General features: G+C 48.8%; 1 protein-coding gene across 2 annotated transcripts in view; it reads right to left on the bottom strand.

Moving 5' to 3' along the window:
- LOC139263461 (latent-transforming growth factor beta-binding protein 2-like) overlaps positions 1–24,410 on the bottom strand; it is an 857,891-nt gene that overhangs the window by 159,623 nt on the left and 673,858 nt on the right. For both annotated transcript variants that reach the window (XM_070879584.1, XM_070879586.1), the window contains 2 exons: positions 4,918–5,040; positions 1,180–1,305 (listed from right to left, as the gene is read on the bottom strand). In XM_070879584.1, the coding sequence (XP_070735685.1) occupies positions 1,180–1,305; positions 4,918–5,040 (249 nt within the window). The remainder of the gene's footprint in view (positions 1–1,179; positions 1,306–4,917; positions 5,041–24,410) is intronic.

Here is a 24,410-nt window from a genome sequence, read left to right as displayed (position 1 = left end):
TTTCTAAAACTGGAAAACATAGCCGACTGCAGATTAAGACACATACTGTACTATATTTCTATATCTTTTACTAATTCTAATTAATCATTAAATATTATATGGATTGAGAAAATATTTGTAGAAACCTTGCACACATTGAAAGTTGAAAACAGTTGGGGGAAAAATTCAGCATTTGCGCCTCCCGTTAGCACCCCTGTTTTCGCCCGGCTCCAGCACCACGGGCGTTTAGCGACGGTGCTAACCGGTAGCGCCCCACCGCTACTGGTAACGCCCCGGAGGCTGCTGTGCCGGCGATGACATCATCACCGTGTGCAGCGACCCGTTTTCGGAAAATTCGGCTGTGCCCTGTGAAACTGCCATGGGCTATAGGCAAAAATTAAAGGGGAGGTGTGGTGGTGAAAAATTAAAAAGTGGCCGCCTTCTCTGCAGTTCAGAGGTCCGTGCCGTGATCTTGCAGCCCGGAACTCCGGGCCAGTCTGCTACCACGGCACCCTGTTCCCTGGTGGTCTAGCGACGGCCTTGTCTCCCTCCTGCAGAGTCGACAGCTTGGCTGTCCCCTTTAATGGAAGGGGAAGGCCCTGTCTTCCTGCCAGCACTACACACCCCTCCGCATAGCGCTGGAAACTTCGAGTCCCTTTGCATCCCAGTCCCGAGATTTTGCGCTCCACTTTCTCTCGGGGGCAGTAAGCCCAATATAACTCGCGGGGTGGCACTTCTACGCCTGGCACAGGAACTCCCGTCGCGGGGCGGTACCGAATTTTCAGCCATTAGTACTAAAGAGCTTAAAAATGTAAATAACTCAAAACTCTCACAATGTACTCACTTATATTTTCCTTTACAGAAAAATGTAATTAAAAATATATATCCAACTTATAAATCAGTCTATATAAATTATAAACCAAGGCAGTGCTTACTGCAAGCATTGATGTGTGTAATCATCTATAACATTTCTATTTGAACCTTTGGGTTTACGATAATTAATATTTAAGTAAAATGGTTCTGAACATATTTCACTTGGAAAAAATGTCTGTACGTTTTCTCCCAAACTCACTGATCTGCAATTACTTCCAAAACATTATCTGATCCTTGTCTATGTATAACTAACTTCATATTTCAAGCACCAAGAAACATTTTACTTTATAGCACTGAGCTGCGACACTGTACCTCCATCATACCCACCTTCACATCTGTGTCTGTCTTCTGATATTCTGTATCCAGGACTGCAGGATGAGCATGTGTAAGATCCCTCAGTATTTGCACAAAGTCCATTAAAACAAACATCGGGGTATACACATTCATCAATGTCTGTAATACAAAGCACAATAGGTTTCCTTTATTCATGATTTAAGGGAAGAAAATACTTTTTTCAGTCCATAAATCTTGTTTTTTTATTTGTTCACTGGATGTGGGCGTCACTGGCAAGGCTAGCATTTATTGCCCTTCCTTAATTGCCCGGGAGAAGGTGGTGATGAACAATTTTCTTAAACCACTGTTTTCCATGCTTCTTTGTAGTGGTTTGGTATCACCGAGTGGTTTGCTAGGCCATTTCAAAAGGCAGTTAAGAGTCAACCACATTGCTGTGGGCCTGGAGTCACATATAGGCCAGACCGGGTGAGGACAGCAGATTTCCTTTCCTAAAGGACGTTCGTCAAACATATGGCTTTTTAATGACAATCCGGCAATTTCATGGTCACCATTACCAATTCTAACTTTTTAATTCTAGATTTGGTTATTAACTGAATTTAAATTCCTCAGCTGCAGTGGTGGATTTTGAATTCACGTCTCTGGATCATTAGTACAGGCCTTTGGATTACTCATCCAGTTTAACATAACCGCTATGCTAAAAGTTGTTTTTGTATGTGGTCCGCCTTAAGTCTGTTAACCATATCCTTTAAGAACTTTGGTGTCATAGCCCTAGAAATTCGGGTGTGCCCATTTTTGGGCATGCAGGGGGTGCAAGGTATGATCGCTCTGCCTGAATGGTGAGGCTAGAGGTGCATCAGATATTGGTCCTCAAGCCCCATAATCATTGAGCCGGGGATCTGTGAAAGCAACAGGTAGTTTGCCGGTGAAGGGGGATTGAAGATCAAACCGCTGCAAGTATCGAGAATCCAGGTGTTAGATGTGCGCCTGTTTCATCACAGCACAAGGATAGTCCTACGTTTGGTGAATCAGCTTTGAACCAGACGTGTGCCATGGCACTTACAAAAAATTAATTTCAGTAAGCTTAGACTTTAGTCAGTCATGGTACATTACAGGTTACATGGTGTTTGCAGACACATATATTGAGGAGCTTACGTACTTCTGTACGTTTTGATTGCATATTCTGATTGTTTTGAGGTAGCTAGGTTTTGAATGTGTAATGTATGCACCTGTGAGTATGCGCACTGGTTTGTCGAGCTGTTGAGTTGGGAGTGGCTTAGCCAGTCACATGATGTTCACAAGACTCAATGGGCTAGAATTTCCTATCAGCCCGCCAGCGCCCGATCGCCGCGCAAAAGACCGCTAAGATTGGGAAGATTATCGGCGGCGAAAACTTCCTCCCAAAATTTTTTTAAATCTGCCGAGCGAAAAACATGGTCGTTTGCACCCCCATTCTGGGCGAAAAAGTGCAATTTAGGGTCGATTGGGCGGTTCATAAACAAAATGGTCGAAAAATTAAAAAATCAATAAAAATTTACCCCGAGGCTGCGGATTGGGCCCAACACCAGAAAAGCAATAAAAATAATTTTTGTAAAAACATCAACTAAAAAAATTTTAAAAACATTCCCAAGAAACTTTAAAACGAAATCACAATACATTTTTAAAATAATTAGCAAGAAAACAATTACTATCATTTTTCTTGACGAGCTACTCGCCTACCACCCAGCTCCGCTGATCCTCGTGGGCGGTTTTTAAAAACTTACCTACGGGTCACCGCTCAACCAAATGTTGCGCCAGGGCGATCTGAGGATGGTGCATGCCGGCAGCCCGCTCCCCAGCGGCACCTCGAAACCGTCGGCGTAACTCAGGTAAGGACATTTTCGCTCACCTGATTACCGCTCACAATGGCCAATACCATCCAGAAACCTGGCGGTAAGCCATTGGAAATTCCAGCCCAATAAAACTCGAGGCAGCTGGGTGCAGGGGATGTCCCCCACAATGAGGCAGGTGGTTGTGAGCCTGGTGGATGAACTGGTAATGTGTCGTGCGATTGTTAAACCGTTGCTAATAAACCAACTAGTTCTTAATGGCAATGTGATGCTATGAATTCTTAAGCAAAGAACCCATGAAGCAAATACATTACAGAAGAAGGGTATTTCAGTTATTTTGGTTTCCTCCCAGACCCCAAGCTAACCTGCTTCCCTCCCTGTGATCACTAATTCCCCCACCGCCCGCAACGATCCAACCTCCCCAGACCCCATCGCTGCCTCCGACCTATGCCCGACCCCCCATGATTACCCCCCGACTCGCCAAGCCACACAGCACCCACTCCCCCTTCCCCTCGCCATCTCTACTCCAGCAGCAGGAAGCCTGCTCCTGGGCCACGCCCCCTTCGGTATTCCCTGCCTGACTGGGAGCCAAACCTGCCTTGCCTCAGTTACTGCCTAACCAACGGGGCATAAACCAATTTCGACCCCTATGATTCTAACTAATTTATAACTTGTTATTTGCCATCTATGATAGGCCTTCTAAATATTGGCGATTAACTATTAAAAAAATCCAATTTTTGCTCATATTCTGAGTAACTGTTCTCACTTTTCTAGGTTTCCTTGTACCAGTTATAATCCGCTGACTGATAAAGCAGGCTAGGCATGGGGATCTGTTCCCCAGCATCTACCAATGTAGTCAACACTTCTATAGGTTCCACACTCATCTGGTTCACTAATGCCCTTTAGGGAGGGAAATCTGCCGTCCTTACCTGGACTGGTCTATATGTGGCTCCAGACCCACAGTAATATGGTTGACTCTGACCTGCCCTCTGAAATGGCCTAGCTACTCAATTGTTTTGAAGACAGTGGCTCACCTTCTCAAAGGGCAATTAGGGATAGGCTTTGCCAGCGACGCTCTCATCTCGTGCATGAATAAATTAAACAAATACAACATACATGCATGAATAAATTTCTGCTTAAATTTAAGACAGAGATAGACAGTTTCTTAACCGATAAGGGAATAAGGGGTTATGGGGAGCGGGCAGGGAAGTGGACCTGAGTCCATGATCAGATCAGCCAAGATCGTATAAAATGGCAGAGCAGGCTCGAGGGGCTGTATAGCCTACTCCTGCTCCTATTTCTTATGTTCTTATAAATAAAAAAAGTACAGTGTGCATTCACCAGGATGTCGTCAGGGATGGGAAACTATGAGGACTGATTTCAGATAGTGGGACTATTTCTATCGCTGCAGAGAAGGCCAAGAGCGGATTTGAGAGAGATTTTTTTTTTAATTATGAAACTTCCCCTTCAAAAATTGATCGCTGCCTGAACCTTTTTGCTCTTCACTTGCTGGCCAGGTTTGGTCAACTCCCATCCTCTGTTGTCCTCTTCTACCACCATTGCTTCCTCTCCGTTGCTCACTTTGCCTCTGCTGCTTTTTCCTTTGTCGCTTTGCAGCCACCAGTTCTGTGGCTGCCCTCCATCGCAAAGTTTAACTGCTTGAAAGCTTCAACCTCTGCTTCTCAAACTGGTAAAGGCAGAATCCTGATTAGTCTAAACCCACTAGTCAGAGCACAGCCTTTTCCAATCTTCCAGGCCTGGGAATTTTAAAGAGTAGAGGCTAAGCAAAAGCAGGAATCAGCATTATGTGCATAAATGCAAAGAAGAAACAATGGGTTGGGTAAAAGGAATCTGCGAGTCCATTTTGGCACACAGGCCACATGATGAGAACTCCCAAGTCAAATGGCCTAGATTGTATTGGACTTATTTGAAAATGGACACATACCTCTGCAGCTCTTCTGGTCTGTCACAGGTTCGAAACCGTGGCTACAAATGCATCTGTAAGATCCATCCATATTGAGACAATTCCCATTGGCACAAATGCCAGAAGTCAAGCACTCATTCTCATCTGAAATAGGACCAGAATCATAATAACGTTAAGGGCTGCAAGGTTCCCCATTTGTTTATTTAAAAAAATTATTCCAGAAGGATTCAATTACAAAAAAAACCCACCAAAACGCCCATGCTTTATTTTTTTTCACTTAATATCTAGTAAATAGTCATAACAATTATTGTATTTACAATTAATAATCCACAAAGCTGACAGGAGTAGCAGTGAAATAATATAAAAAGTGAAAGCCTCGAATGGCAACACTACTGAGAAAAGAAAAAATGTTCCCCTTAGTCTAATTGTTCCACGAAGCACACACTAACAAGAATGTATGCACTGATCCCAGTTGGCAGCAGTGCCTCTTGAATGTGCTCAAGGACTGAAGTCATTAACTCAACAAGGTTGCATCAGGAAATAACATGGTGTAAAATTGGCTCCTTGTTGCTCTGTCTATAGTATGTCAACAGGAGGCTATACCAAGCCTACTTAATTGCACAATTCATTTTTTCCCCTGACTTCACTTCCGACCTCCTGTCATTATATTACTCTTCTCATCTGAAGCACTGATTCATGTTGGGGCAAGGTTTTATGAATGTCACAGGGCTTGAAATTGATGGCCGCCCATTTCTTGGGGGCACCGGGCGGGAGGTCCGTTTTTGGTGTCCGCTGCCGCCGGGTCCCATCAGGAGCCGCTTTGGTCGCCGTTGTGTGGGCGGGGCAGCGAGTGTCAGTCGGCGAGTGGGAGCGGGACTCGGCAGGAAGCGTCATCAGAATGTGTCATGTGGCGGCCTCTCCACTCGGGTTTTTTCAGAGGGCCTCTATTGCACATGCGCGGGATTTAGGCGTTTTTTTTGTAGTTTTGGGGATGGCACCTATAGTCCTTTTGTGGCCCTTGCACGCTATTGAAGAAGTACTCATGGCCATAAAAGGACACCACTCAATTGTACCTGCGAGGGGAGAGGAGAGAGGAGACAGAGACAGAGAAGAGAGCAGGGGATTCAGAGAAGGGAGGAGAGAAGGGAGGAGAGAGAGAGAGAGAGAGAGAGAGGAGAGAGAGAGAGGAGAGAGAGAGTATACAGAAGAGAGAGAAAGGATACAGAGGAGAGAGAGAGGATACAGAGGAGAGAGAGAGGATACAGAGAAGAGAGGAAAAAGAGAGAAGAGAGAGTTGGAGGTTAGAGAGCAGGGGTGGCATTGGAGAGGGGCCAGTCTGAGTTGCAGAGGGGGCAGTGTGACAAATTTATACCCAGACTCTTGAGCAACCATTTCTCTCATCAAGGAGGATGAGTGGGCAGAAAGTGTCAGTGAAGTCTATCAGAACCAGGCCCAGAGCTCCGTGGTTCAACGAACAGGAGTTGGAGGAGCTAGTGACAGAGGTGGTGCGCAGGTACAGTGAACTCACCCGGGATGGGCGTAGGAAGTCTCCACCAGCCCAATACCAACATCTTTGGATGGACATAGGTCAGATGGTCAGTGCAACGGGCAACGTGGAGTGGGATGGGGACCAATGCCACAAATGGTGGAATGATTTGGTGGAAGCAGCTAAAGTGAGCATAAATTTATTCGCCCCCCCCTCCTGTCCCAGGCCAAAAAGGTTGTGTGCGTGATGTGTGTGTGTGTGGGAGTGTGTGTGGGGGGCATGAGCAAAGTGGGTAAAGGCTGCAATGTTTCTTTGTGCAGAGAAAACAAGCAGCCAAACAAGCAAGCCTGAGGCTGAGCGGAGATGTGATGGAATTGACCAGGCTGGAGGAGTGTGCGTTGGCATTGGTGGGACATCGCCGCATTCTAACCACAAACGTTTCTGCAGATCCGGTGCTACCGCAGGGCAAGGCTACATTCATCTCTGGTGTCAGTGACGGTCATGGCATGAAAGTACTTGTAATGTTAAGGCACTCACGGCTGAATGCACACTTTGTCGCCCATTATTGGTGTGGACATGTAGAGATGGGACTCCTTGCTGGCATAATGTGAGATGGAACAGCTCACATCTCACTTTCACCATCACCCCCCTGCCCCACCCCCCTCCGCCCCGCCCCCCCCCTCTGCCCCCCCCCCCCCCGCCCTGCCATATCCCTACAGATTGAAATGTTGTCCTCTACTTGCAGATGCTGACTCGGACACCACGGATCTGGAGAGACCATCGACCTCTGGCCTTCACAGATGCCGTCATACCCCAGCATCTCCCACCACGACGTCCTCCATGCTCGAGGACACCAGATCCTTCCTGCATCCCCAGTCCACATCACCCATGTCCACTGCTCCCACCTCCGCCACCCAGGGCCAGGAAGAAGAGGAGAAAGAGGGAGAGAGAAGGGCCCATATTTGTGCCCCTTCACCTGGAGGGTCTGGAAGCACCTGACATGAGCCCCCTGCTAAGTCAGCCAAGTGTCCGCAAAACCTCGGTGTCAGGCTCAGATTTCCTGGGGTTTCCAACAGACTGCAATCAAGCAAGCTCAAGCAGGTCCGTGGCGCAAAGGGAAGCAAGACCCCAACACCGGGCAACATCGAGAAACCACCTGCGGATGCAGGACGGCTTGCTCTATTGATCCAGATGGTCCAGCTATCAATCACCGGCATGGAGGTAAGGTCGCGAGATGCAGCGGACCATGGCTGGGATAGCTGGCAGCATCGCCACATTCACCCAGCAGCACGATAAAGGATGGAGTGCCTCCTCAGAGTGGTGGAGCACACTTCAGAAAGTGTCGAGGCCATAAGGCAGTAGATGGCTTCTGCACGCGTGTTGCATGCCCCCGACCTCACACCCTCAAGATACACAGATGCAGAGGAGCAGGCGATCACGGCACCTTAGGTCCCGCACCCTACGTTCTCACCGAGACGCACACGTCTATGCACATCCTGCTGCCCTCCTGCACAACCTCCTGAACCAGAGGCAGTGAGGGGCAGGGAAGGGCCACTCTGTCATGTAGGTGTGGGGAGGAAGAGGAAATCGGGCATCGTTGCAAGCGGGGGGAAGAGAGGTGGTGGCCCCCGGGTAGAGGGGTGGGTGTTGCTTCCTTGTTTAAATGTGTGTATATGTCATAATATTATGTAACATTTGTCATTGTGCACTTGCAAATACACTCACATTGTTGTCCCATTGTTTGTGCGAGTGTCATTTTAGCGTCATATGTGTGGTGCGTTGTGCCAACCACACATCTGTCCCTCAGGTGATCTGCTTCATCAGGAATATCTTCCCATCCACATCTGACTGTAGTGTATAATGGGGCCTGTCATCAGGGCATCGCAAGACGACAATGAATGCAGGAAGGCTGCCATTCAATTACACTAGTTTACCAAGTTGCAGGGCAGACCTTAAGGCTTGCATTTCAACCCTCTTTTTGCGAGGCCAAAGATGGAGGAGTGCCACCCCTGAGATGACATGGTCATCAGTTACATTGCAGTACATTGTGTGAGACAATTAATAAATTAGCTTGGATGTACAACGTGTGAGATGCTGAACACTTTTCAGTCACTCATAATAATTTTCCCTTCGCCATTGGCCTTCTCAATGAAGGACTTTCAACACGGTGCAACAAAAAAGCCTCCTGTTACACTCATAATAAATGGTGAGACTGAGTACTGTGTGTAATGAGCAAGTGTGACCTTAGCTCCTTTATTAAGATTCCACAATGCAGGTGGGTGGCCTGCTTATGTACTGTGCTCCCAAGGGATGCTGGGATCCCTTGGGACTCCAACAGGTGGGCCCTCTGGTGGTCAGGTGTGATGCAGGTTACAAAGGGTTAAATACATAACATCACTGCCCCGTGAAGTCAACAGTACACTATTTACAAGGTGAGACGGTCTGGGGCTTTACGCTCCCTTGTCGATCGTCTCGGTACAAATGCGGGTGTGGGTGGGTTGGTCAGTTCTTCACTGGGCTGTTGGGAAGCCGGCCTTGCCGGGCTGCTGGGGATGGTGAGTTCGGTTTCGTGGTCAACTATGATGTCAGTTGCCACTTGTGTGTGTGTTGGTGGTGTCCTTTTCGGGTTGTTCGTGGCTGTTGGTGAACCGCAATTTGATTTGATCCAAATGTTTTCTGTGCGTTTGTCCATTGGTCAGTTTGACCTGAAACACCCTACTCCCCTCTCTGGCTGTGACAGTGCCAGCGAGCCATTTAGGACCATGTCCATAATTGAGCACAAACACAGGATCATTGATCTCAATATCGCGTGACAAATTTGCGTGGTCATGGTACACACTTTGTTGATGCCGCTTGCCCTCTACCTGATCATGGAGATCAGGGTGGACAAGAGAGAGCCTTGTTTTCGGCGCCCTTTTCATGAGCAGCCCGGCTGGGGAATCCCGGTGAGTGAGTGGGGTGTGGTGTGGTAGCTGAGCAGTACTCAGTACAGCCGGGTCTGCAGGGAGCCTTCCGACACACGTTTCAAGCTTTGCTTGATGGTCTGAACTACCCGTTCTGCCTGGCCGTTGGATGCGGGCTTGAACGGGGCAGATGTGACATGCTTGATCCTGTTGCGGGTCATGCATTCCTTGAATTCAGCACTGGTGAAGCACGGCCGGTTGTTGCTGACTAGGACCTCAGGCAAGCCGTGCGTGGCAAACATGGTTCGTAGACTTTCAATGGTGGCCAGGGATGTGCTTACAGACATTATTGCACATTCAATCCATTTTGAGTAAATGTCCACGACAACCAAAAACATTTTGCCAAGGAATGGGCCCGCATAGTCTACATGGATCCTCGACCACGGTTTGGATGGCCATGACCACAAACTTAGCGGTGCCTCTCTGAGTGCATTGCTCAACTGAGAGCAAGTGTTGCACTGGCGCACGCATGACTCTAAATCTGAGTCGATGCCAGGCCACCACACGTGACATCTGACTATGGCTTTCATCATTACGATGCCTGGGTGGGTGTTGTGCAATTCGCAAATAAATGTGCCTCTGCCTTTCTTGGGCAAGACCACACGATTGCCCCAGAAAAGACAGTCCGCTTGCAGAGACAACTCATCTTTGCATCTGTGAAACGGCTTAATTGCTTCCTGCATTTCCACTGGGACACTGGACCAGCTCCCATGGAGGACACAGTTTTTTTACCAAGGACAGTAAAGGATCCTGGCTGGTCCAGGTCCTGATCTGGCGGGCCGTAACGGGAGACTTCTCGTTCTCAAATTGCCTCCATGACCATGAGCAAGTCCGCTGGCTGTGCCATTTCTACCCTGGTAGTGGGCAATGGTAGCCGATTGAGAACATCTGCACAGTTCTCTGTGCCCGATCTTTGGCGGATTACATAGTTGTATGCCGACAGCGTGAGCTCCCATCTTTGGATGCGGGCAGAGGCATTGGTATTAATCCCTTTGAGAATAGCGATATGAGCGGCTTGTGGTCAGTTTCAAGCTCGAACTTAAGGCCAAATAAGTACTGGTGCATTTTTTTGACCCTGTAAACGCACACCAGAGCCTCTTTTTCAACCATGCTGTAGGCCCTTTCGGCCTTGGACAAACTCCTGGATGCAATACCCAACTGGTTGCAAAATCCCCGATTCATTAGCCTGTTGTAACACACTCCTGACCCCGTATGACGCGCATTGCAAGCTAACACTAATTGTTTACATGGTTTATACAGGACAAGCAGTTTGTTTGAACACAATAAATTTCTGGCTTTCTTAAAGGCAGCCTCTTGTGAGTTCCCCCATACCCAGTTGTCTCCCTTGCGCAGTATTGCATGTAGGGGTTCTAGCAGGGTGCTTAACCCAGATAGGAAATTACCAAAATAGTTAAGGAGTCCCAGGAACAACCGCAGCTCCGTCACGTTCTGTGGTCGTGGCGCGTTCTTGATGGCCTCCGTCTTGGCGTCGATGGGTCTGATGCCGTCTGCTGCGATTCTCCTTCCTAAGAATTCGACATCCTGTGCCAGGAAAACACACTTCGAGCGGTTCAACCTGACCCCCACGCCATCCAACCGACTAAGAACCTCCTCCAGATTCTTCAAGTGCTCCATGGTGTCCCGACCTGGAACCAATAGGTCGTCCTGGAAGACCACAGTGCAGGGAACCGACTTTAGCAGGGTCTCCATGTTCCGCTGTAAGATCGCTGCAGCCGACCGAATCCCGAATGGGCACCGGTTGTAGATAAACAGACCTTTGTGCGTGTTGATGCAGGTGAGGCCTTTCGAAGATTCCTCCAGCTCCTGCATCATGTAGGCCGAGGTCAGGTCCAGCTTGGTGAACGTCTTCCCTCCAGCCAGGATCGCAAATAGGTCGTCCGCTTTGGGTAGCGGGTACTGGTCCTGCAGCGAAAAACGGTTAATCGTTACTTTATAGTCCCCGCAAATTCTAACCATACCGTCTTCCTTGAGTACTGGGACAACCGGACTGGCCCAGTCATTGAATTCCACCGGCGCGATGATGCCTTCATGTTGCAGTCTGTCCAGCTCGATTTCCACTTTTTCACACATCATGTATGGTACCGCCCGAGCCTTGTGGTGGATGGGTCAGGTACTGGGAACCAAATGGATCTGCACTTTCGCCCCAGAAGCTTCCAATGCCTGGCTCGAATAACGATGGGAACTTGTTTAGAACCTGGGTACATGAGATGTCGTCGATGGACGAAAGCGCTCGGATGTCGTCCCAGTTCCAGTGGATTTTCCCCAGCCAGATTCTGCCAAACAATGTGGGGCCAGCCCCTGGCACAATCCACAGCAAGAGTTCGTGTACTGCTCCATCATAGGAGATTCTGACTTCAGCACTGCCAATTACAGGGATTAGTTCCTTGGTGTAAGTCCTTAGTTTGGTGTGAATGGGGCTGAGCTTGGGCCTGCGTGCCTTCTTTCCCCACAGCCTGTCGAAGGCCTTTTTACTCATTATGGACTGACTTGCCCCCGTGTCCAGCTCCATAGATACTGGAATGCTGTTCAGTTCAACTTTCAACATTATTGGTGGGCATTTCGTCATGAACATGTGCACCCCGTACACTTCTGCTCCCTCAGTACGAGTTTCCAATTCAGTATGATCCACTATGGATCGATCTTCCTCTGCAATGTGGTGGTTTGCAGGGTTTGCAGCTCGCCTGCACATTTGTTGGAGGTGTCCCATTGTTCTGCAACCATTGCACGCATAAGTGCTTAAAGCGGCATTGCTAGGGCCGATGATCACCTCCGCAGCGCCAACAGGGTGTTAATTGCCTCGTATTAACAGATGATGGTGAACTCGTGGTCAATTGAGGTCAGGCCACAGCAGCCGGCGTTTACGTTCTGTCATGTACATTTCTGCTCAAAACCGACGTTACTTTATGCACAGTACTGGCCGAAACTTCTTTGTTCTGCGAAATCTGCTTGGTGTTGTCGCTGGTGGACATAAATGCCTGGGCTATCGTTATGGCTTTACTCAGATTTGGAGTTTCTACAGTCAACAGTTTGCGAAGGAGTATCTCATGTCCGATGCCCAGTACAACAAAGTCTCTGAGCATTTGCTCTAGGAATCCCTCAAACTGCGAGGCGCCTTAGTTCGGCGACATAGCTCGCCACTTCCTGGCCCTCCGATCATTGACATGTGTAGAACCGATATCTCGCCATCAAAATGCTTTCCTTAGGATTTACGTGCTCCCAGACCAGCGTATACAATTCTTCGTAGGATTTCTCTGTTGGTTTTGCCGGGGCCAGGAGATTCTTCATGAGGTCATGAGGTTGTTGCCCCACAGACAGTTAGGAGGATCGCCCTTCGTTTGGTCGCGATCTCGTCCCCTTCCAGCTCGTTGGCCATGAAGTATTGGTCGAGTCTCTCCACAAAGACCTCCCAATCGTCTCTTTCTGAGAACTTCTTCAGGATGCCGACTGTTCTTTGCATTTTCGCGCGGTTGTTCCTTGCCTTGTCGCCAATTGTTACACTCATAATAAATGGTGAGACTGAGTAGTGTGTGTAATGAGTAAGTGTGACCTTAGCTCCTTTATATAGAAACACAGTGTTGTGTATGCATGCCTGTTTACTGTGTGATGTCTGTAACACTGTCATGCCACACTGAATGTACCCTTATACTGTACACACCTTATCTGTACACCAGAGGGTGCTGCTGTTGGAGACCTAAGGGTTACCTGCACACTGCAGGTAATCCAGTATAAAAAGGAACTCACAGCTTGTTGTCGGCACCCATGAGCTGCAAATAAAGGACTACAGGTCTACACAGTTTAAGTATCATACCCTGCCTCATGGAGTCATTACTAAAGGCGCCTACATAACCCACAACTGCCGACGGAAATACGAGATCACGAACCACACGCTCAGCATGTCGAATCTCAGCATCTTTCAGCATTTTACCGATGGGGAAGATTGGGATGCTTTTGTAGAAAGATTGGAACACTTAAGGAGACTGACTGCACTGTGTGACTTTGGCGACCACCTAAGTGATGCACTAAGGGACTCTAAACCGACGAAAGTAGTGCACCGCATTGATACTTCTAAGGGCAGAAATGCTGCCCCGAGTCCCGCAACCCTGAGTCCGCCACATGGGGCAAAACGACTAGCCCCGTGCTGGCGCTGTGGAGGGAACCACAGGGCCCACCAGTGCCGCCACAAAGACTATGCATGCAAAGAGAAAAGGCACCTTCAAAGGATGTGCAGAAACAGCTTTACTCACCACATCTCTGATGAGTTGGCTGATCACCGGGGCTCCAGCATAGGGGAAGGTGAAGTTGCTCAACTCCTGGAAGAAGAGTATGGAACTCGGACCTGCTCCACCGAAAGTTCTCCGTGGACGAAGAAAGTAGACGTCGACGGAGTCCCAGTTTCTATGGAGAGCGACACAGGGGCGAGCCAGTCTGCGGTGAGCCAAGCGACCTTTGGAGAACTTTGGATGAATCCCGTCAATCGACCACAATGGCATCCTGTCCAAGCGAAGCTGCTCCCAGGCCTCCGGGCTCCGGCAATCAACCATCGAACATGGATCCATTGCTGTATCCGGAAGTTCCACTATCCAGCTCGACTGCCCACAGCACCCCGGCGAAATCTCCGAGACCGAGGATCCATACTCCACTTTCCGGGCCGGGGCAGCACTCCAAGAAATGGAGTTGAAAGAAATGGATTCCCGACGTCCAGGGTCGAACCTGTGGAAGGAAAGAGCATCACAGCCTACCTACAGGAAAGCCAGAAAATGGCTGTCGCAGCACAAGGAGAAAAACTTATAATCAAAATGGCTGCGGCCATACCAAGAGTGAGCATGGAGGAACATCACGTGACGCCGAGCGGCCAATCGGATTTGAAGGCTCCCTTAAAGGAGACTGGTAACCAAAGAAATTTAAAGGGGAAGTCTATTTGAGTACACAGACTTTAAAGCTAAAGATGCAATTAAAGGGTGCAAGTATGAAAATGTATGCAATGTAACAATGAATTGTGATGCTGGTTTAACTAATGTGACTAATGAGATGAATGCAGGTGTCAGTAAGGTTAAGAACAAGTTTGTTATGCTTAACAATAATGATAGAGAATGTGAAATGCCTAATGTAACCATGTCTGTTGAAACCAGGACACCCAAAAGTGATGCAAATGCTAGAATGTATAATACAGGCTCGACTATGTGTGATCAGAGCCAAGGTGTCATGTATACCGGTAGGACACTGCCAAAGGACATTGGGTCCTACAGGGACCATGCTGATGCCAATGGAATCCCCCGGTGGGAGACCCCCAGGTCCAGCAGGCTACCTGACCATGTAGCCTGGACCTTTGGAACGAATGTGATGCCCCTTGGAGGACACACACAGCCAGTGGTGAGCAGACCCACTACAGGGACAGTGGTCAATGAGCAGCCCAGCCACCACCAATGGCAACCTGCACTAGATCAGCCCTACAACCCCTGGCCACCAGGGCCAACACCAGGAGCATGAGGCCAATACCCTCCAGCTTCCCTGGCAAACCATGGGATGACCTGATCCTCATCCCAATTGGTGGACAAGGAGCCCACCCAGTCTTGTGGCCCTGCCCACCATCCCACAACAGTGACACCCACTTGGTTTGTGTGTGAGGGAGGAGAAACGTACAAGGCCAGCCTCAAGCACAGGGGTCACACCTGGCAACCACACAACCCTCATCAAAACCTCCACTGATCACTTCCCCTGGTCATGACAATAAGGATATGAAAAAATGCTTGGGGGGGGGACTATTGTTGTGTATGCATGCCTGTTTACTGTGTGATGTCTGTAACACTGTACACACCTTATCTGTACACCAAAGGATGCTGCTGCTGGAGACCTAAGCATTACCTGCGCATTGCAGGTAACCCAGCATAAAAAGGATCTCACAGCTTGTTGTCGTCACTCAGGAGCTGCAAATAAAGGACTACAGGTCTACACAGTTTAAGTATCAAACCCTGCCTCGTGGAGTAATTATTAAAGGTGCCTATATACGCTACACACAGAAACATAGAAAATAGGTGCAGGAGTAGGCCATTCAGCCGTTCGAGCCTGCACCACCATTCAATAAGATCATGGCTGATCATTCACCTCAGTACCCCTTTCCTGCTTTCTCTCCATACTCCTTGATCCCTTTAGCCGTAAGGGCCATATCTAACTCCCTCTTGAATATATCCAATGAACTGGCATCAACAACTCTCTGCAGTAGAGAATTCCACAGGTTAACAACTCTCTGAGTGAAGAAATTTCTCCTCATCTCAGTCCTAAATGGCTTACCCCTTATCCTTAGACTATGTCCCCTGGTTCTGGACTTCCCCAATATCGGGAACATTCTTCCTGCATCTAACTTGTCCAGTCCCATCAGAATTTTATATGTTTCTATGAGATCCAGTGAATACAGGCCCAGTCGATCCAGTCTCCTCATATGTCAGTCCTGCCATCCTGGGAATCAGTCTGGTGAACCTTCGTTGCACTCCCTCAATAGCAAGAACGTCCTTCCTCAGATTAGGAGACCAAAACTGAACACAATATTCCAGGTGAGGTCTCACCAAGGCCCTGTACAACTGCAGTAAGACCTCCCTGCTCCTATACTCAAATCCCCTAGCTATGAAGGCCACATACTATTTGCCTTCTTCACCACCTGCTGTACCTGCATGCCAACTCTCAATGACTGATGAACCATGACACCCAGATCTCGTTGCATATCCCCTTTTCCTAATCTACCGCCATTCAGATAATACTCTGTCTTCGTGTTTTTGCCACCAAAGTGGATAACCTCACATTTATCCACATTATACTGCATCTGCCATGTATTTGCCCACTCACCTAACCTGTCCGTCACCCTGCAGCCTCTTAGCATCCTCCTCGCAGCTCACACCGCCACCCAGCTTAGTGTCACCTGCAAACTTGGAGAGTTCCTTCAATTCCTTCATCTAAATCATTAATGTATATTTTAAATAGCTGGGGTCCCAGCACTGAGCCCTGTGGCACTCCACTAGTCACTGCCTGCCATTCTGAAAAGGACCCATTTATCCCGACTCTCTGCTTCCTGTCTGCCAACCAGTTCTTTATTAAGATTCCTCATGGGTGGCCTGCTTATATACTGTGCTTCCAAGGGATGCTGGGATCCCTTGGGATTCCAACAAGTGGGCCCCTGGTGGTCAGGTGTGATGCAGGTTACAAAGGGTTAAATACAAAACATCTCCATTAGCTTAGACACATTTCAGTTGGTTTTATCATATCCAATTTAAACATCACCATCAGCAAGCAAGTAATGCAACATTGACCTAACTTCTTTCCAGCAGTCCCACTGATATGGTGCAGAATCCAACTGACTGCCGTGATATGATGGCCACATGCACTCCCTCCTAGCCGATGTGCCACTGCTGCCCCATTGCACTCCACCTCTCTCTCCCTCCCTCCCTCCCATCCACCTGATGTACGAGTGCTGCCCCATTGCATTCCATCTCTCTCTCCCTCCCTCCAACCCGATGTGCGATTTGCTGCTCGGTTCCATTACTGCTGCCTCCCTCCCTCCTACCCATCCAATATGCGATTGTTGCCCGATGATATTACTGCCTCGCTCCCTCCCTGCCTCCTGATTGTTGCCCGATCACACTGCTGCCTCTCTCCCTCCCTCCCTCCCGATTGTTGCCCGATGATATTACTGCCTCGCTCCCTCCCTGCCTCCCGATTGTTGCCCGATCACACTGCTGCCTCTCTCCCTCCCTCCCTCCCGATTGTTGCCCGATGATATTACTGCCTCGCTCCCTCCCTGCCTCCCGATTGTTGCCCGATCACACTGCTGCCTCTCTCCCTCCCTCCCTCCCTCCCGATTGTTGCCCGATGATATTACTGCCTCGCTCCCTCCCTGCCTCCCGATTGTTGCCCGATCACACTGCTGCCTCTCTCCCTCCCTCCCTCCTGATTGTTGCCCGATCACACTGCTGCCTCTCTCCCTCCCTCCCTCCTGATTGTTGCCCGATCACACTGCTGCCTCTCTCCCTCCCTGCCTCCCGATTGTTGCCCGATGATATTACTGCCTCGCTCCCTCCCTGCCTCCCGATTGTTGCCCGATCACACTGCTGCCTCCCTCCCTCCCTCCCTCCCTCCCGATTGTTGCCTGATCACATTGCTGCCTCTCTCCCTCCCTCCCTCCTGATTGTTGTCCGATCACACTGCTGCCTCCCTCCCGATTGTTGTCCGATCACACTGCTGCCTCCCTCCCGATTGTTGTCCGATCACACTGCTGCCTCCCTCCTGATTGTTGCCCGATCACACTGCTGCCTCCCTCCCTCCCTCCCTCCCGATTGTTGCCCGATGATATTACTGCCTCGCTCCCTCCCTGCCTCCCGATTGTTGCCCGATGATATTACTGCCTCGCTCCCTCCCTGCCTCCTGATTGTTGCCCGATCACACTGCTGCCTCCCTCCCTCCCTCCCTCCCTCCCGATTGTTGCCTGATCACATTGCTGCCTCTCTCCCTCCCTGCCTCCCGATTGTTGCCCGATCACACTGCTGCCTCCCTCCCTCCCTCCCTCCCTCCCGATTGTTGCCCGATCATACTGCTGCCTCCCTCCTGATTGTTGCCCGATCACATTGCTGCCTCCCTCCCTCCCGCCCGATGTGTGATTGCTAGCCCACTGCCGTTCAGTTCAGACCTGCTTTTCCAGAGCGGTCCTTCTGGCGGGCTGCAAGTCGGCGGGAGTCCACAAAATGTGATTAAAATGGTGATTAACAGACATCCGACATGGGCGGACGGGACGCTGTAACGTGAGCGGGACCCTCCCATACTAATCTTCCGCCGGGCAGATCCTCGACGGGAGATGGGCGGTTCCAGAGGAATCACCCAGAAAACAGCCATTTCCGGCAGAACCTCGGCGGCTGTGGGCTGGACATCGATGAATTTCGGGCCCATAATTTCTCTGGTATCTTATCCAAATGGCTATTGTTCACGGGTGATCCTAGACAGTCGTGCATGAATGTGTTTGCAGCTGTGTGGGAGCATCATTAAGAGTCACTGCGCTGTCATCAGCAGCAGGATCCCGGGCAGATTTTTTTCTCTCCCTGCTCCGAGGTGCTGAAACCAACTCTAACTCTCCTATCACCACCCTAGTAGAGATGAGCCAGACTAGGGATGAAACTTCCCCTCCTAGTCACACATCATTCTTTCATTGTTGCTGGGTCAAAACTGTGCAACTCTCCACCTACCATTTCTTTTTATCTGTTCTTGGGATGTGGATGTTGCTAGCAAGGTTGCATTAATTGGCCATCTTAGTTGTACCGGGACAGTGGTTGTGGGCCTTCTCCTTGAACTGCTAGTCATGGTGCTCCCATAATGGTGCTAGGTAGGGAATGCATCATAGAATCATAGAAATTTACAACACGGAAGGAGGCCATTTTGACCCATCACCGGCCGACCAAGAGCTATCCAGCCTAATCCCACTTTCCAGCTCTTGGTCCGTAAGCCCTGTAAGTTACGGCACTTCAAGTGCACATCCAAGTATATTTTAAATGTGGTGAGGCTTTCTGCCTCTACCACCCTTTCAGGCAGTGAGCTCCAGATCCCCACCACTGTCTGGGTAAAGAAATTTACCCTCATATCTACCCCCCCACCGCCAAAATTACTTTAAAACTATGCCCCCTGGTTGTTGACCCCTCTGCCAAGGAAACGGGTCCATCCTATCCACTCTATCCAGGCCCCTCATAATTTTATACACCTAAATCAGGTCTCCCCTCAGCCTCCTCTGTTCCAAAGAAAACAGGATGTTAACCCAGAAACATTGAAGGAATGGCGATACAAGTCCAAGTCAGGATGGCATGTAACTTGGCAGGGGAATTGGAGGCGATGCTGCTCTTGTCTCTCTGTGTTCGAGATCGGGGGGAAGGAACGTACCATCAAAGTAACCTATGTAGGAGGAACATCAATACCAGGACTGGAGTGGTTTAAAAAGAAGGCCCATCATATTCATAGGGTAACTGGAGATGGACAAAAATGTGGCCTTGCCCACATTCAGAGAACAAATTTAAAAAAAAAATACTTTTGGCCTTCCTTTATTTTCTCCATCAAATCTTCTCTCCTTCTCTAATGAAGATGGTAATTGGTGCTCGGTTGTGACTCTCGCTCCAATATATCATCCAACTGGACATTCTTCATGTGTGAACAGAGACAAATGAAGGGGTGAAATTGGTCTATGCCAGTAACGTGAAAAGGGCTAATGGCGAAAGGGCTCATACTCTAAATTTGATTCACTGGAAAGGAAATTTGAGCATGGTGTAAAATGGACTGCCAATTCACTAGGAACCCATTTGGTGCTACTGGCATAGACCCATTCACCCTTTCCCCCCAAGTGTTGGTAGACTAATTGATGTGGGAGACAGAGCTCAATTCTGTTCTCATACTATAAAGATACATCTTTGCTGTCCAATCTGATTCAGCCGAGCACAGACTGGAGATTAAACATGGCTCCTTCCTATCGGTATCTGACTATATCACATCCAACCACTGACCCATTGGAGAAGATCCTCCTAATTGATGTGGTTCAGTACCCATTGCGCTGTGAATTTATTCACAGCTCATCTGTTTATCAAAAGAAACTTACGTCCATGTGCAAAAGATCACAGCAATTGGTTAACTACATGCAAAATAACTTCCTTCTATTACTTTTGTTTATATTATCTACATCTGTTAATCCAATAATGGATTCGTTGCAGTGCTACGTATAAAATAAAACTGCGGTTAACATTGGCAACCACAATCTAAATGGGATTGCTATAGTTCAGAATTAAACTAAAAGAATTTCTGTGCAACTCATATACGTCATATTTAAAACCGTCTTTCCTGCATATTTTTCCTTCGTCTCTCCTGCTTTATGCCATTCCTAACTTGGCTTCTACCAAACCACAGAAGGATTCGAAGATGTCAATTTTTGGGGGTTCAGGGAGCCAGTAGTGAGGATGAGAGTGATGGGCATGACTTTATGCAGTAGAGGACACAGTTTTGGATCAGCAGAAATTTATGAAGATTGGTGGTGGAGACTATTTGAGAATTTAATTGCCAAAATGATAAAAGCATGGATTATAATTTCAGTAGCAGTACGGGAGAGAGGCAGGGCTAAAACAACACCAGCTTGGTGATGGACTGGTATGAAGTTAAAAAATTCAGGTCAAGGTAAAGTTGTTGCAGTTGTTTCTCAGTTCCACTCTCCCAGTGTGACAGTATGCAGAGATAGTACAGCTGTTCTGGCATTGTCATTGCGGTGAAAATAGTTGATTCGCTCACTAACCATAACCTTCTGATAGCCCTGTTCCCATTACAATAAAGAGATGCTTTGTATTGTGATCCTTGGGTTAGAGAATGTTTCAGATGCTTTACCAGATAAAGAGGTGGAGACTGAGCAGGAAAAGAAGCTTAGAGGTGTGGCCAAAGATGTGAGAGGTTTTGACGACAAGTAGTGTAGTAGCAAGACGAAAGTGATTTTGAGATGGCATTCCAGAGGGCAGCAAGCAGCAACGTGGAGTCAGAGCAGCCGAGGGTGCAAGCAGGGATATATGGCTGGAGCAGATTGCCTTGAAAGTGTGGAGCCAAACCACAGAAGGATTCAAAGATGAAGTTGAGTGTCTTGATGTCAATTTGCTGCGGTTCAGGGAGCCAGTGCTGAGGATGAGAGTGATGGGCGTGACTTTGTGCAAGAGAGGACACAGTTCTGGATCAGCTGAAATTTGTGAAGAGTGGTGATGGAAACTATTTGAGAATTTAATTGCCAAAATGATAAAAGCATGGATAATAATTTCAGTTGCAGTAGGGGAGAGGTAGGGCATAAGCAGTCAATTTCTAGGGCTGAAACAATGCCATCTTGGTGATGGACTTGGTATGAAGTTAAAAAAAATTCAGTTTAAGGTAAAACAGGTTGTGCAATACTAGATTCAGCCTGAGAGGGAGCTGCGGAGGTTGGCCGCGTTGGAGTGAAAGGTGCATGGGAGCTGGCCAAAGCTGAAAATGAGGGAGTTGGCTTTGCAAACATCGAGCTTAAAATATTGTGACTGATCCAACAATTGATTTCAAACAGACAGTCAGAAATTACAACAGCCTTTGAATTGATGTTCAAAGTACACCAAGCCATCGTTTCCAAAACTGTCACTGACCTCATCTCCTCTGGAGATCTTCCCTGAAGGCCTCCAACCTCAGTCCCCCAACCACGCACAGCCCGCTTGTACCACCTTCCCAAGATCCAGACAGGACTGCACTGTTTCAGTCTGTTCTTGTCCCACGGAACTGATTTCTTCCTATCGAGGCTCTATTTTTTCCTCCCCTTATCCAGTCTCTTCCTGCGTACCTCCACAACTCTTCCAACGTCCTCTGCCATTTCAACAGTTTCCAGTTTCTTGGCTCAAACCGTCTCCTTTTCACCATGGACATCCAATCCCTCTACACCTCCATCCTCCACCAGGACGGCCTGAGGGTGCTCTGCTTCTTTCTTGAACGGAGGCCCAACCAGTCCCCATCCACCACCCCACTCCTCTGCCTGGCTCAACTTGTCATGTTGAACAACTTCTCCTTCGACTCACTTCCTTTAAATAAAAGGTGTTGCTATGGGAACCCGTATGGGTCCTCCCTGTTAAATACTAATGCCTCAGCCCGCATACAAAGGTGGGCACTCGCGCTATCAGCATATAACTATACCATCCGCCACAGGCCAGGCACCGAGAACTGTGCGGATGCTCTCAGTCGGCTACCATTGCCCACCACAGGGGTGGAAATGGCGCAGCCTGCAAACTTGTTGATGGTGGTACAGCCCACAGACTTGTTGATGGTCAAGGAAGCGTTTGAAAATGGTAAATCACCTGTCACGGCCCACCAGATTAGGACTTGGACCAGCCAAGATCCTCTGCTGTCCCGAATAAAAAACTGTGTACTGCAATGGGAGCTGGGCCAACATCCCCGTTGAAATGCAAGAGCCAATCAAGCCGTTCCAGCGGTGAAAGGACGAGCTGTCCATTCAGGCAGACTGCCTGTTGTGGGGTAACCGCGTAGTGCTACCAAAAAAAGGCAGGGAGATGTTCATCTCGGATCTCCACAGCACACACCCGGGTATAGTAATGATGAAAGCGATAGCCAGATCCCACGTGTGGTGGCCCGGTACCGACTCTGACTTAGAGTCCTGTGTATGGCAATGCAGCGTATGTGCTCAGTTGAGCAATGCGTTCACAGAGGCACCACTAAGTTTGTGGTCCTGGCCCTCCAGACCATGGTCGAGGATCCATGTCGACTATGCGGGCCCGTTGCTCAGTAAAATGTTCCTGGTGGTGGTGGATGCTTTTTCAAAATGGATTGAATGTGAAATAATGTCGGGAAGCACCGCCACCGCCACCATTGAAAGCCTGAGGGCCATGTTTGCCACCCACGGCCTGCCTGACATACTGGTCAGTGACAACGAGCCATGTTTCACCAGTGCCGAATTTAAAGAATTCATGACCCGCAATGGGATCAAACATGTCATCTCGGCCCCGTTTAAACTAGCCTCCAATGAGCAGGCAGAGCGGGCAATACAAACCATCAAACAGAGCCTTAACCGAGTCACTGAAGACTCACTCCAAACCCGCCTGTCCCGAGTGCTGCTCAGCTACCGCACGAGACCCCACTCGCTCACAGGGGTGCCCCCGGCTGAGCTACTCATGAAAAGGAAACTTAAAACCAGACTCTCGCTGGTTCACCCCAACCTGCATGATCAGGTAGAGAGCAGGCGGCAACAACAAAATGTAAACGATGGACATGCCACTGGGTCACGGGAAATTGATCTGAATGACCCTGTGTATGTGCTAAACTATGGACATGGTCCCAAGTGGATCGCGGGCATGGTGATAGCTAAAGAAGGGAATAGGGTGTTTGTAGTCAAACTAGACAATGGACAAATTGCAGAAAGCACCTGGACCAAACGAGGCTACGGTTCACAGACTGCCCTGAACAAACCACAGCACACACCACCTTTTGCGAGCCCACAACACACACCCAAAGGATCAACGATACCACGCCGGACCAGGAAATCGAACCCATCACGCCCAACAGCCCGGCGAGGCCAGGCTCACCTAGCAGCCCTGCAGGGCCAACAACACACCAGCCCAGCGAGGTCACAGCCAACACACCAGAATAGACGTTTGTACCGAGGCGGTCCACCAGGAAAAGAAAGGCTCCCGACCGCCTCACCTTGTAAATAGTTTTCACTTTGACTTTGGGCGGGACTGATGTTGCGTATGATGATCCACCACCAAGGAGTTCATTCCCTGAAGTCCCAAGGGATCCCAGCATCCCTTGAGAGCACTGTCTATAACCGGTCCCTAAGGCCTGTTCCTCACTCCAGAGTGTCTTATTAAAGACTGAGGTCACTGTTACTTTAACCTCCCTGTCTGCAGCCTCATCTGTGTTAGGAACACAATAGTTGTCGTAGAAACATAGAAACATAGAAAATAGGTGCAGGAGCAGGCCATTCAGCCCTTCTAGCCTGCACCGCCATTCAATGAGTTCATGGCTGAACATGAAACTTCAGTACCCCCTTCCTGCTTTCTCGCCATAACCCTTGATCCCCCGAGTAGTAAGGACTTCATCTAACTCCCTTTTGAATATATTTAGTGAATTGGCCTCAACTACTTTCTGTGGTAGAGAATTCCACAGGTTCACCACTCTCTGGGTGAAGAAGTTTCTCCTCATCTCGGTCCTAAATGGCTTACCCCTTATCCTCAGACTGTGACCCCTGGTTCTGGACTTCCCCAACATTGGGAACATTCTTTCTGCATCTAACCTGTCTAAACCCGTCAGAATTTTAAACGTTTCTATGAGGTCCCCTCTCATTCTTCTGAACTCCAGTGAATACAAGCCCAGTTGATCCAATCTTTCTTGATAGGTCAGTCCCGCCATCCCGGGAATCAGTCTGGTGAACCTTCGCTGCACTCCCTCAATAGCAAGAATGTCCTTCCTCAAGTTAGGAGACCAAAACTGTACACAATACTCCAGGTGTGGCCTCACCAAGGCCCTGTACA

The sequence above is a fragment of the Pristiophorus japonicus genome, chromosome 4 (genome assembly GCF_044704955.1).
Source record: "Pristiophorus japonicus isolate sPriJap1 chromosome 4, sPriJap1.hap1, whole genome shotgun sequence".
NCBI classification, from domain to species: domain Eukaryota; kingdom Metazoa; phylum Chordata; class Chondrichthyes; family Pristiophoridae; genus Pristiophorus; species Pristiophorus japonicus.
This window is presented reverse-complemented; position numbering and strand designations above follow the sequence as displayed.